A 14,813-nucleotide genomic window follows, 5' to 3' on the forward strand; every position below is an offset into this window, starting at 1 on the left:
GGAGAGAGGTGGGGGGTTTGCGATCTAACCATGTTTCATGTTACACCCTAAATATAAGTGAACATGAAACATGGTCAGAAACCTGAACTTAGCTTTTAAAGCAACTCAAAGGCACCTCAAAGCAGCTCGGAAGCACTGGAAAGTATACTGTATCTGACTTGCCTGAGTCTAAAGCTCGTGTACATGAGCCCTTTTAGTGCTCAGTATGCATTCATCTGAAGTTTGTGAACCTCTACTATCCCACTACATATTCAGCTTCAGGAAAATTGTACTGTAGTTAAAGGTTACATGTTTTTCTTACACATCCATGTAGTCTTCTGGAGTCTTAGTTTTAGTGATGTTCTCAGCGTGCCGTACCAGCCAGTTAATCTCATCACGGCAAAAGGATAAAGCCATAAAAGCAAAAAGAGCCTAAAACAAATTGAGGCATCAGTTCAGTATAAATGGCAAAGTTAATTTTAAACAGTTTATCGCTAATGTTGCTGCCACCATTGAACATCTTGTACATGGAAATCATATCCCCCCTTAATCTCCTCACCTCCAATGTGAACATGTTTAAATTTAGTAGCCTCGTCTCATAGCTCTGGTCCTCCATACCCCTAATTAGTTTGGTTGCCCTCCGCTGGACTTTTTCCAGCTCAAGGAAAATCTTTCTCTTTCTCATTTATAGATACCCTCTGGACCTGTTCCAGTAGCCAGTTCTCTATCCACGTACACACCACCTCATCTATGCCCATAGCTCTCAGCTTGTGTAGCAAGCGTTTGTGTGGTACCCTATCAAAAGCCTTTGAGAAAAATCCTTCCTTTATTGGGCCTATCTGCTCCTTTCTCACTTTTTTACTCTTAATATATTATTATATCAACCCTGTCCTCAGGACTCATCAACCATAGTGGATTTCCTCTCAGAGACACAGGAGGAAAAATCAGTCTTTAGTCCAAATATCCAGATTTCCTTGGGCTGTTATGAGGAGATGCAGAAAATATGCACTGTTGGTGAAGCCAGAGAACACTTCTGAAAACCTCTATTCTACAATCTCTTACCTTTGGACCCAGCAGTCCTGGCTGGTCTGCTAAAATGATCTCCAACTCCTTCACCGCTGACCTGAGGAATGCACGTCTGCCACGGTGAAACTGTCCACTGTAGAGGTTGAAAAAAAAATTTAAGTCACATAAGTAGTATTGGCCAAAGATTAGAGGGTGCATAAATAAAACATTCATTAGAATATTTGGTGTTTCACAGCATATTTTCAATTAAGACCTTCAACATCTTCAGCATTCACCATCTTCAGCACCTGAAGAATTACATCTCAATGACTTATTTTTAAGTAACTTAAGCCTAACAGCCATCCCCCCCATCGTCCCTTTCTTCCCAATACCAAGCATACGTCCTTGTTTATGCCTTAGCAAATGGCCCAGCCGTGGCATAAACCGACTGGGCTGTCCTCCGGTCCTCTTACAAGAAGGTCTTTCTATTATGGAGAACAGTCCACGCAGTACCGAGTGGGCCCTGCCAGCTCACAAGTGGACACAAGCACCACTTGGACGAGCATTGGCCATGAATCCCACAGCAGGGCACCTACTGATCTGAAGTTTGTACAAGTGTGGGGGGGGAGGGGCAACGGGAGGCTTAGGCTACTTAGAAGTATAGCTGTCCTTTTAAATCTTATTTTATAAAGTTGGTGGAAGCTGACTTAAAGCAAAACTACAACTTCTTAACCTTTACAGCCAATGAAGATGTCATCTGAGCCTCTATTTGGATTAGAGTTGCCGTGGTGCTACACATGTGATCAGCTATGACACCAGCCATCTGAAAGCATAACAGTTTGGTTGAGAGCTGAAAAAAGCACACAGGACACCTTAACAGTTGGCATGCCCTAAAGAAGAACTCCAGGAAAACTTTTTCTTAACCCTTGCAGTGGAGCAACCCCCGTACTGCAAGGATTAAGTGCTTGTTTTTGTCTAAGTTCAAAAATTACAAAGAAATACTCCTCCAAAGCTCTTAGAAGAATCTTCTTCGGCATCCTCACAGTGTATAGATGTTATGATTTTAGGGAACACTGACCGCTGCAGAGGAGGGGGAGAGAGGCTCCAGGGACAGGTGTAAGAAGAAGCCAGCTCAGAGCATCGGGTGAGTATAACTTTTTTTTTTTACCTAGACACAAACGAGCTGTTAACCCTTGCAGTGCAGGGGTAGACCTACTGCAAGGTTTAATAAAACAATTCCTGGAGTTTCAAAATAATGGTTTTCAGTAGGGATGCATTGATACCACTTTTTTAAGGCAGAGTACGAGTACCGATACTTTTTTCCAAGTACTCGCCGATACCAATTACCGATACTTTTTCTTAAAGGGACAGGTAACATTTTTTCTAAAGCAATACAAAATCATGATTTTAGGTCAGTTTCTTAATATTATGAAGAACATGAACACTCTGTAGTGTGGCACAGCTATATCCAATTCTGCATACCTGGCTTTATATTATAAGAACTTTATAATATAAAGCCAGGTATGCAGAATTGGATACAGCTGTTCCACACTGTACAATAATACACTGTTCTAGAGTCTGGGCATGTGATAATCTATTTTCCCCACTAGTGGGATACAAGCCTTAGTTAGCAATGGCATGATAAAGACATTAACCTGCTGGGTAAAGTTCCCCTCTAAGTCATCTTTAACCTAGACCCACATATCTCAATAAAATAGAAAACTAATGAGCTTATTAAAAAAGGCACATATCATTATGCAAAATGCACACACCCATAGAGAAACAATTAGAAATAATTTTCTGGCTGATATAAACAAAGGAATGTATTTTCTATAAAGTGCCACATCTTATACCTCATCATTATCCTTGTGTAGAAACATATAGTTTTATGTAATAAAATAGTAATATAATGACGCACTGCAATTCACAACAATTGCTCAGGTTTACTTTATTGTCACAGTGTAAAGGTGCCCATACACAGCACGATTCTCGTATGAGAATTGCGGGAAATCCCACGATTGTACGAGAATCGTACAGTGTATGGAAGGCGTGCAACCGTTTCTAATGTACGGTCGCACGACTTTTGTATCGAGCAAGTTGGAAAACCAGCTGTGAATCGTACGATTTTCGGCTGGTTTTTAACACGATCGAGAGATCACTGCCAAACGGGCCGGTGTGCGCACGCGCACACTGCCCGTTCAGCATTGCAGTCATTGGAAGCCTTGCGATGATCGCAGGTACGATCTGCCTGTCCAAGATGGGCAGATCGTACGTTTTTTTAATTACTTTACAACCCTCGCAAGACAAAAGTCTTGCGAGGGTTGTAAAGTGTATGGGCACCTTAAAGGTACTCCAAAGACATGCTGGAAGGTTAATTGGCTTTTGTCTTAATTGGCCCTGAATGCATGTGTAATAGGGACATTAGATTGTTAGCTCCTTGAGGGCACCGACTGATGATAATGTTCTATATGTAGAGCACTACGTAAATTGTCGTTGTTATATAAATACCTGTGATAGATAAATTTAAAAAAGCCAAATGCCATGTCGTACACTTCTGCTAAAGTAAAAAAAAAGAGAAGAAAATATAAACAGTGACAGCTCGGGCAGTGAATAATGCCACGTGCACTGCCAGAGCTGCCACAACGCACTAGCCTGCCTGCTAAAATGCACTGTTTTAGCAGATGGGCTAGTGTGAAAGGGCCCTATATAAAAGACATTTGACTTGCTGCCGTGTATTTACCCTGTAAGAACATGAATTGAAACACAAATGAGTTTCCAGAAAAAAGTGACCAATAAGTGACCAATAAGAACACATTATAGAACTACTGACCTGTGGGTCATGAAATGTTCTTTGCATTCCTTCACATCAGCCACACGTTTTCCATACCTAAAGTAAAGAAAGATTATATGGAGGGTTCAATATGCAAAGGTTTGCCGTTACATCACATGTACACACACAGTATGGTTGCCATCCATCCCGTTGTGAGGGGTCTGTCCCCGGCAAACAGATGTCCCCGGCAGTGTAGTCCTCCACTATCATGCGTTGCCTGCTAGCCATGTTAGGGAGGGCACCAGTAACAATCGCAGACACTGCTACAGCTAGTCACACATGCACAGCAATCATCTCCTGGCTTTAATTACATACTGTGCAGCCATGTTGGGAATGGCTAAAATAGGAGCCAGGTTTTTGGGGTTTGTCTAACAATGGGGACGTAATGTTGCAGTTTTAAAAAATATACATAGTATGGTGTCCCTGGATTTCATTTTGAAAATCTGATAACCTTAACACACTGCCAAAACATACAGACTACTATGTAGGCACTGGGATTTACTTGAAAGTGTCATCTCTGGAGCAGCATCTTATTCCAAGAAGTAAATCTTTTCCATAGATAATGTCTGAACAGAGATGTCACTAGCCTATAGAGTAGAAAGGATGATAAAAGTATTGTCAAGGGGAGTCCTATGACCTTTTTAGAGACATATGCAAGTGGTACACACTACTTAGCATGCATTTTAATTTAAAAAACCAATCTGCTTTAAAATATTTTTAAGTGACTGTTAATTGATTTGCAGCAAACACACAACAAAGGTATACCCTCTGTTGTTCAGGATTATGTGGCCCCCATTTTACCTGCAGTTTCAAGTGTTAAACTATGGACGAGTTCTCATGCTATCCAAACACACAGCAACTTTCCAGCAACTGTAACAAGTTTTAATCAGCTTTCAATCTCAACAACTGAATGGATGAACTCAACCACCACCCCTGCCAGAAAGATATACTTTATATACTAAAGCTGGCCATACACCTATAGTATCTTACTAGTCGGCCCCGCTGGCTCTCAAAATACCTGAACAATCTGATTGGATGCTAGCCTTGTTCAGGTGTTTTGATTTGACAGCCAGCGGGGCCGACTAGCAAGATACTGAAGCTTGGCCCAGTGGGAGATTCCTCCATCCACACAGTTTAGCGTTGCACTTTTTCCATCTGACAATAGAAAATCTGCAGAAAATCTATATGTGTATGGCCAGGTTTATATAAACTGTTGATGGTAGGTTGTTTTAATCTGACCGATTGTTTTACCAACTGAAAGCTGGTTAAAAATGGTTGAATGTGCCATAAAATTGACATACGTATGGCAAGCGTTACAGTATATTTTACATTCAAATAGGGCATTGCTTTGGGAATGTATTTATTATGATTTCCTCCCTTTGTGTATAGTTTAACCTATTGATCCTGACTGTTTTTTTCAAAGCATGTGATATCCTACAGAGGACATTGTAGAGTTTAAATACTACATGTGAGAAGGGGTGCTTCCTCCCATGTACAGTCTCTGCCCATAGTTTTTTTTTTTTTAGATATAGACCCAAGGCTTTATGCAAGTTACTGAAAGCCCAACTGAGATTGTGCACCTATTTTACCCTTTATAGTCATGTTCTGCTACATGTTACTGTATTTAACTGATTTTTGCTTGGAAATGCCTGAAAACATGTGCCTAGGCAGAATGATAAAAATGCAGTACATCTCTGCAATACAATACAATACAATCCACCACATTTAATTCTTTTAAAGACACTGAAAGTAGGAAAAAATACCAGTTAATCTGACCAGAAATACATTCAGCTCTTAAGCGCTGCTTTGGGCTGACAACACACAGCCTTTTTGTGGGCTGAGTGGTGTCAGCCCTGCCAAGTCGTCTTTCCTAAACCACTCAACCAATACCATTCTCAGATCTCTATTACATAAAGGCTAATCTTTCTGTAGCCCAAGATAAGAAATAGGAGGGATCTTTGATATAAGATGTGTGTAGAGGACAACCCTGACATAAATAAAATTTTGTTTGCATTTATCAAAGAAATATAACACAATGCTTCTATTGGTATTTTAACAGACTAAAAGAGCGTACATAAGAGAAGTTCATTGTTAGGGGTTATATATACTTTAAATATACTGCTCATCACAAGTACTGAGGAAGAGAGTGTCTGACCAGGTCTGTTATATTATGGAGTGCACTTGGCAACATGGTCAATGCCTGGTGCCTAATGGAGTGTAGACATGTGCGATTCGTTTCGTTCCGAATCGAAATTCGGACGAATTTTCGTAAATTCGGACATTCGGATGTATCCGAATTCCGAATTACAGACATAACGAATGCAAACGAATCCGAATTTCCATTTCCGAAATTCGGTAGCGTTCACACGAACGTTCGTTTTCTGTTCTTATTCGTTTCTTATTCGTTTCGTTCGTTGGAGCAAAGTGACATTAGAGAAGGAGAAAAATATTTTTCCCCCTCAAATGTCACTTTTGCTGCAAACGAACGAAACGAATAAGAAACGAATAAGAAACGAATAAGAACAGAAAACGAAACGAACGTTCGTACTAACGCTACCGAATTTCGTCCGAATCCGAATTCCGAATCCGAATTGACTTTCACACCCGAATCCTGAAAAACGAAATAACACAAATCCGAATTTAAAACGAAACGAAACTAATTTTTTGGCAGTGCACATGTCTAATGGAGTGCACAGTTTTGGTAAAGAGGAACTTTACTCATATCTTTTAAAATAACAAAGGCACAGTTCGAAATGTTTAGTAATGACAATCTACAAATAGATACTTCTAGTTAATTGCAGCTTTTAATTTTTTGCATACCTTATTTCTCTTTTCCTCCCTATTCTTCTTAAAATGGCCATTTTAACGAAGGGCAGATTACTAGATCTCCCTTTACTTCCTGGAACTCTGGCAATGTGACTAGGATATGTGACCATGTACATCATCTCAGAGGAGAAAAATGCCTTTCCCTGAGATGATTACAGATGAGATTTGCCAGCTCTCCCAGGTGCAAAGCTTGGGCACATTACATCATTTGTGCCAAAATGGACCAGGAAGTGGAAAAACTCTATCTGTAAGTAAAGGAAAAACATGTCTGCTTAACTAATGAATGTAAGATGATTTTAAATCAGCATGCAGAGCTGCATGCTGATGTCATTTTAGTGAAGGGCGGTAAAGGTCCACTTTAGGGCACAAGGAACAACTGCTATAACAGGAATATGAAGGTAAGACTAGAAAAATGAAGGTAGTCTAGCTTGCTGAATTGTTAATTTAAGACTTCAAATGGGTTTGACATGCTACTTTCCAGTCAACTGCCTTTAGCACAACAGATCACTTGTGTCACTTATTATAATTCCAAAGGTTTTGAAGCTCATAGGCTGTGGGAGAAGAACACCGCTGATCATGTAAAGAGAGGAGAGCCTTGGGGTAGAACCAAGCTGTATAACTAAGGAGGAACAACAATGGAGATAAATAGAGAGCAAGCTATTTAATCCCTGTGATGTTTACTGTGCTCTTTAACACACCCTTTTATGCTGCCAAAGAAGTCCTCAGCAACACGATGTATTAGCAAGACATCTTCCCGGATCAGTGTGATGCAGTAAGATCCCTGAAGAGCCTGTTTCCACAGCTCCAGGCAGGGCTGTTGAGAGTTCAGTACACTGTGTGACAGCAGAAATCCAACTAGGAAAAGGAAGAATTTTCTGTTACCATTCAGTAATGCAGAACATAAAATGATATGCCAAAACAGACCCAATGTGTGGTATATTTGCTATATTATTGCTATATAATATTGGCTTATAACACAGTCTAGTTAGTATAATAGTTTGTTCTAATTCTGGCAAACAGCAGCATTTATTTCATTGCAAACACTCTGTGGATAGTCATCTACCTTTAGATGTGCTGACTTTCTGAGACAGCCAGTACATGTTAGCTGCTGGACAGCTCACATTGGCCACTTCTGCCAAGCATATCCAGGCTCCAGGGACTGACCAGCTAGCAGCAGAGGCTTGGTGTTGGATTTCAGAGGTTATTCAGAGATATTAAAATTTTTCACATCAATGTTTTTTGAGTGTGGGAGTAAATCATAGTACCCTAGTGCTGTAAGACAGAAGTGCTAACCACTGAGTCACTGTTCTACCCCATCTATGCATCTTTTCCCATGAAACTCTTTCTCCCCATAAAATAAATTGTGAAAATACCATACAGCATACCATACATAAGGTCACAGGATCATGCTGTCCTTCCTTTTATAAGAGTTGTATGCTAAGAGGAAGTATTGCTGTAGAATCACAAAATCGGTGATATGTGAGGTGTTCACCACCTAACAACCTAATAGAAATTACATTGGTGGGCACTATGTTGCCAATCAACCTCCGTGGGCAGGGATGAGAATTGGAAAGGAGGAGATGTCACTAGAGAGTTTCTCCTCCACTTTAAGCCACTGGGACACCAGAAATTGCAGAACTCCTACCATTTTATTATAGTGCAACCACTAGAGTCCATACGAACTGTTACTCTCATCTGTATTGAGATTTAGTGCTTTATATCAAGAATTTCTACTTATGAAAAACTAAAACAAATAAATTAATTAATAAAATGAAAAATAAAAAAGGTAAAAAACTGATGAGTCAATCTGTGCACAGTCTATGCAACTATTTTTCACTATAGGTATTGTGCAGAAATGAATCTTCAAATTTCTCAGCAGAGGTACATAAATCTCCATTGCACCAGAATCTCGAGTATCTAAGCTCTTAGAAATAAATGACCCTGACTTTAGAGTCTTTGTCATGATCTTTATGAATCTTTGATAATAAATTAACTGTACAGTACAGGCAGTTATAAAGGTCAGGGATTGCTTGGTTAAAAGCAATTTTACTGCTTGTTAAAGTAGTATTAAACACTCAAAACATTTTTAATAATGAATCCAGATCAAATATACATTGCCCAGCAAAGTATTGCTTGTATAAGGGAGAAGGGAGGAGTGGGAAGCAAGGAAAAGTGGATTGGCATGCCTTGCTGTGTTTGTGGAGACGCACACAGCATATTAGCACACACAAGGGTGGCTCCATAGGACCCTGCAAGAGAAAGGAGCCACCCTAAAACAGGATATCAGGCCCAGTGTTCAAGAGACCAGCTGATTCTACAGGAAACTAAAACATATTAAAATCAAAGAGCAGCACCATTGTAAGTGATTTAACCAGCATTTGAAATAGCTTAAAAACTTGTTGACTTTATTATCACTTTGGGATCTAAATATTTAATGTCCATAGTCTGGGCACAGGTGTACTTTAACTGATCGTTTGAAGAATATTGATAGTTAACTTACTTAAGATCCATCTTTCCATGGTCTCAAATGATAAATATTCACAGGGCATCTAGAAAAGACATAAATAAATAATCAAATAAATATCAAAAGCACCAATCACCCTATAATTAAAACTGTATATTGCATACAGTATACATAACATGTACATATAACATTTGTATAGAAAAATGTTAACATATAAATAATTTTTTTGTAAAGTAAAAACCTACGTTAAAATTAAAAGAGTAAGGGTGGGGGGTGTTAAGTATGTGTTTGTTTGGGGGTTTTTTTGGGGGGGGGGAGGGTTGTTGTTTTTTTGCTCTTGCAAAAAAAATTTCAGGACAGGCTACTGGGAGATCTACCTATTTTGGTCTGACCAGTACTGATGCACAGGAAAATACAAATTCTGCAATTAAAGCAGCACTAAACTCAGAAGTATAATCTTTAAAATGTATTCATGTATCTTAAATTAACAAAAATGTATCTTATTTGTGTATCACTTGGCTGTAGATCAGCGGTTCTCAACCTTTCTAGTGCCGCGACCCTTTGATAACAATGCCCAAGTTGTGACGACCCCTAACAGTAAAATTATTTTCGTTGCTCCTTCATCTCTGTGATTTTGTTACTGTTAGATAGCTATTAGATAGCAGGTCCCGGCCGCCCGGGAGATAAACACTTTCTCCCGGAAAGGTTTACTCGATCCAGCAAAGTAAACCTTTCCCTGCTCTGTTTTTGTTTTTTTTCTGACATCGGAGCCGCTGGCCGGTGTCAGTCAGAAAAAACAAAACAAAACAGCATAGGAATGCATAGCTAGATTCCTTATGGCTATTTCAATTTGCAATATCCAATAGCAAGCTGGCTATTGCCCCCGTCCTCTGCTGATGTCAATCACTAGAAGGGGACCTGATGGAGAACTTCAGGTTCCCTTCTGCTGCTTGACAGCAGCAGTGGGCGGGTGCAATAGCTGGTTTGCTCTTGGCTATTGCAAAGTGAAATAGCCAATAGGAATCTAGCTATGCATTCCTATGCTGTTTTTTTTTCTACTTTTTTTCTGACTGACGGCGGCCGGCAGCTCCGATGTCAGAAAAAAAAAAACCAGAGCAGGGAAAGATTGAACAGAGTAAACCTTTCTGGGAGAAAGTGTTTCTCTGCCGGGCGGCCAGGACCCGCTATCTAATAGCGGGAGACTCCTGGAGCGTCTGGGAGAGTTGGAATGTCTTTAGGTGACCCCTGGCAAATCGTCATTCGACCCCCGACGCAGTTTCGACCCACAGGTTGAGAACCGCTGCTGTAGATCCTCAAATCATCTCTGAATTTGTGCTGACACTGTCTCTCTTCTGAAGGGTGTTTACTTTTGTTCCCCATGGTCCCTGTGTGTGTTGTAAAATTGCCACTGCTCCAAGCTTGCTCCTATGATGGACTACAATCTCAATTTAGTAAACGAAACGTGAGATTGTAGTCCATCATGGGAGCGAGGTTGTAGTAGTGGCTACTTTACAACACACATAGGGGCCATGGGAAACAAAAGTAGCCCTCCCACCCCCTCCCCGGAAGGAAGGACAGTGTCAGCACCAATTCAGAGATAATTTGAGGATCTACACCTGAGCAGTACACAAATAAGACGCATTTTTGTTAATAGTTAGGGTACTTGAATGCATTTTAAAGATTTAACTCCTGTGTTTACTGTCACTTTAAGATACAAATATATGAAATTTAGGGAAGATTGAAAAGAAGCAGGGGAATAAAGAAAGCTAGAAAAATTGAAAAGAGGGGGCTATGAAATTAATGGGGAAGAGTCACAGAGGTGAGCCACTAAGAATTATAATTCTATTTGACACAAAAGATAATGGACTTGTTGTTCATCTTAGTTTTGTACACCACTCATACTTTTATGGCGATACACTGTTAGAATTTCTTTACAAAAATGTTGTTTTCGAACTTGATTTTCTAATAGTTAATAGGCTTAAATCAATGACTGGTTTCGACCGTGGTGACAAAAAAAAATGAAGGAGCAGAGTAAATGTTTTTCACACTAATAGAATTCAGTGAATGTGGTTATCATTCCATACATTCGAAGATCAGACGTTAACATCCAACAAAATTTCAAAGGACATTCTACAAGTCTCCGATGGCATTAGTGAATGCTCTGACGAGATTTTTCATAAACATGTTTGTACGAAAATCTACCAGTGTATATCCAGCTTAACTTCATAGCCCACGCTCTACTCCTTATCTGGCTCATTTTTATTACCCTGTTTTTTTTAACTCTTAACTGATTATTTTAACTGCAGAATTTGCCTTAGCAGTTGGTTAAACCTCTGTATATCAGTACTGCTTCAACAGGAAGAAGGGATTAGATCTCCCAAAAGCTCACCCTGAAAGATAGATTTTAAGTGCAAATAAAAAAATAAGTACTTCATTCAGCTCTCAATAGTTTTGTTACAAGTACTCTAACAAGGCTACAAACACCTATACAGTAGCATGGTATGGTTTCAAACGGAAAGTTCTTGTGAACAATTTGTTTCAACGTCCTAGTTATGTATTGAATGTTAAATCTAAACTGTAATAACTGTATATTTATCCATTGACTGTGCAGTGCTGCACAACGTGTTGGTGCTTCAGTAACAGATAACATTTTTCAGCCTTACCGTATCTGAGGTGGAGGGAGAAATCATAGTGGCAGGATTGCTGAGGAAACTTAAGAGTTGGGCTCCTCTCCATTGTTCTGCGGATTGTGATCTCCGACAGAAGAGAAAGTGCATGGACCTCAAAGCATCTGTCACAGTCTAGGATGTAATGGAGCAAAACACAATGGTCAACTGAACTGAACCTGAAATATTCTCCAGCATTTAGAATTATGTAATCATTGCATAAGAGATTTGTAAACGTTAAAGAAAATGGTCAGGGCTCACAATGCACAGTGCCATGCGGTGCGCTTGGCGGGCCAATAGCCTGCCGAACGCCCTGACAGTTCGTGTGTTCGCTGAACACACGAACTGCTGAGGTTCGAGTCGAACTCACATTCGGCTCCAACATTGAGCCCATCACAACTGTCCATCTAACATTGATAGGAGGAGAGAGCAGAGTGATAACCTCATCAATTTTCTGCTGCTTCTTCACTGTCCAGTCACAGAGTGAGATAGGTCCTAGAGCCTGTATTTCCCAACTGCAATACAGTTTACAAAGAAAACAAAGGGGGTTGGGGCCAGGCGGTGATGTTTAGATGTTTTAACATTAGCAGTTGCATCATCACTGTGCTGTGCATATACTGTGCAGAGAGCAGAGCTGTGGAAGGGATCCAGCAGGCTCCAACCACTACAGGCTGCTTACAGAAAACTACAGAAGGGAGACTGACACAAGACCAGTCACCCTGCAAAAGGAGAGAGAGCAGCAGTGACTGGTCTTTATTACAGGAAGCTCCTACACAGAGGCAACATTTCACACTGGATTACTGCACATATCTGAAAGGAATACACAAAGCATATCAAGATTCATTTAACATTACACATGCCTATATATTTAGACAGTATTTGCTTTCCTGGAGTTCAGTTTTAAGCAGAAGAACTTCACTTTTTATGACCAACCATAGAGCTTGCATCTCATATGGGTACAGTTCCTATTCTACACCAAGTGTTGACATTTAGGAGCCAATTTATAAACGTTCTGCCCAGCTATATGCTGGGTGAATGCCATGGAGACGTGCAGCATAGGAAATCCTTTTGCTTCTCTAATCCATCTAGTGGAGGGAATGCCATGCAAACAGCATTGAGGAACAGATTCACCTCTATGGCTGGATGGAAATAAAGAAGCAGGGAAGATATATGTATATAGATATATATATAGCTATATATATATATATAGATATATATTTCAGCACAAAAATGAGTGGAATCACATCTCCTGGGGACTTTTTATGTGGGAGAGGTCACCTGGGAAGTCACACTTACATGTGCAGTCTACCCTATCTAATTATATATGCATGTGGATGTGACCTGCTTCACCTTATCAATGTGTGTTCTAAAACCATCATATGACACTAACATTTTGCTTGACTCCCACCTATCCACCATTCAAGTGACACTGACAGTGCACCTTGCTCTCACCTATCCACCATTCAAGTGACACTGAGAGTGCCAGGTGCACACGCCATTTCAGTGACACATCGATTTCATAGGTGTGTATGTATGCCATTAATACATACATACACACCTATGCTTATACATACTTTGTTTCCTGTTAACACTTTGTTTTACTGACAAGGGAAGAATGTGAACAAGACTGAGGCATAAAAATTAAGCCACATCTGTTTTCGGAAAGGATTTTCTGTATACCTGTATTCACACTTGGGGATCTTCCAACTTCGTGAGTTGTCATTCAATTAATTTGATAGTCCATGAAAAATAGTAAGGGTGGAAACACACTTTTGCAATACAGTGAATGATGAAAGCACAAGCATTGATGTGCACGTTACTGCAATGCACGTTAATGCACATTATGTGTATTAGCGATGTAGTGCCATCTATTTTGAAATGTAATTACAAAGGTAATGCGGTTTCAATGCACCTGCACATGCACTGAAGTGCAACAAAAACCATAGTAATGCTCTACCATGCATTGTGCTGCGTTTCATGTCTGCTTTTTTCTGTTTTACATTCCTGTGCCGCATTGAGGCAACACACGTTTTACTGAATTAATGCAATGCACAGGACAGGAGAGGTGTGAATGGGCCCTGAAGAAAGTAACATCAAAAATTACTTTGTGTCAAACTATACAATAAAAGTTCAAAGTGTACTCACTGAAAATCAATTTTATAACATAGAGAGAGGAAGTCATTGGGTATAAAGTCATGAGGAGTTTTAATATATAAGAAAGGGAAAAAATAGGCAATAAATGCCCAGGCTATGTTTTTTGACTTTGTCATATTTGTGTAGATAAGAAATCTGCTTCTGAGAGACAGCACATGAAACGACATAACAAAAGAGGCTGCTGGAGTCAAAAGGTATCCTTTTTACACCTCCACACCCAAACAGCTGCTGGTTTATTTCCTGGGTACACATCAAAATAATTTGACTGATAGCACATGAAAGGGCACAACAAAGAGACAGAATCAAATGCTATTTCGTTTTATCTTTTCACACATACAATAGCTAGTTTATTTCCAAAGATTTTCAAAGCTTGCTATGAAGACTCTATAAACTGCATTGGATGTAAAAGAGCATCCAATCCAGGCCCGAGGCTTGACCTTTCATCCAGCAGAATGGGTTTGAAAAATCGTAGGTAGCCATGGTTTAAACACTGCAGACAACATTTAAATCAAGATGCTCTACTAGCCTATCTGCAAAAAGTCTGCATTCAGTTGTGGTCGTACACAAGTAATCAAAGCATGCGTGATTACCTGAGAACGGCCTTCAAACAGCTTCAGGCGGTGACAGCTCTCATTGTATTGTATAGGGCCTCCCACCCACAGCAGATCACATCAATTTCAAGGAGGAACTTGTGAGACTCGGAAGTGTGAATGGGACCTACCAGCAGCTATGTTGCGCAAGGGCCTGTCTGATTGGATACAAATTGGTTGGATATTTTAGGTAGGTCATCATATTACCTATTTTTAGTTAATCTAAGGGAGATTGGAAATTTTACATAGACGAAGACAGTTAGATTATAATGTGTTTGATGAGCTTTAGACATGGTATA

At 39.9% G+C, this 14,813-nt stretch overlaps 1 protein-coding gene across 1 annotated transcript in view; it reads right to left on the minus strand.

Annotated features, from left to right (window-relative positions):
* The window catches only part of NCKAP1L (NCK associated protein 1 like), a 162,220-nt gene that overhangs the window by 128,926 nt on the left and 18,481 nt on the right, over positions 1–14,813 (minus strand). The window contains exons 7-12 of the mRNA XM_018568674.1: positions 11,768–11,905; positions 9,141–9,189; positions 7,339–7,495; positions 3,815–3,871; positions 1,042–1,138; positions 302–411 (exon numbers count right to left, since the gene is read on the minus strand). Of these exons, the coding sequence (XP_018424176.1) occupies positions 302–411; positions 1,042–1,138; positions 3,815–3,871; positions 7,339–7,495; positions 9,141–9,189; positions 11,768–11,905 (608 nt within the window). The remainder of the gene's footprint in view (positions 1–301; positions 412–1,041; positions 1,139–3,814; positions 3,872–7,338; positions 7,496–9,140; positions 9,190–11,767; positions 11,906–14,813) is intronic.

Source organism: Nanorana parkeri, unplaced genomic scaffold, assembly GCF_000935625.1.
Source record: "Nanorana parkeri isolate BGI_ZX_2015 unplaced genomic scaffold, ASM93562v1 scaffold33, whole genome shotgun sequence".
NCBI classification, from domain to species: Eukaryota; Metazoa; Chordata; class Amphibia; order Anura; family Dicroglossidae; genus Nanorana; species Nanorana parkeri.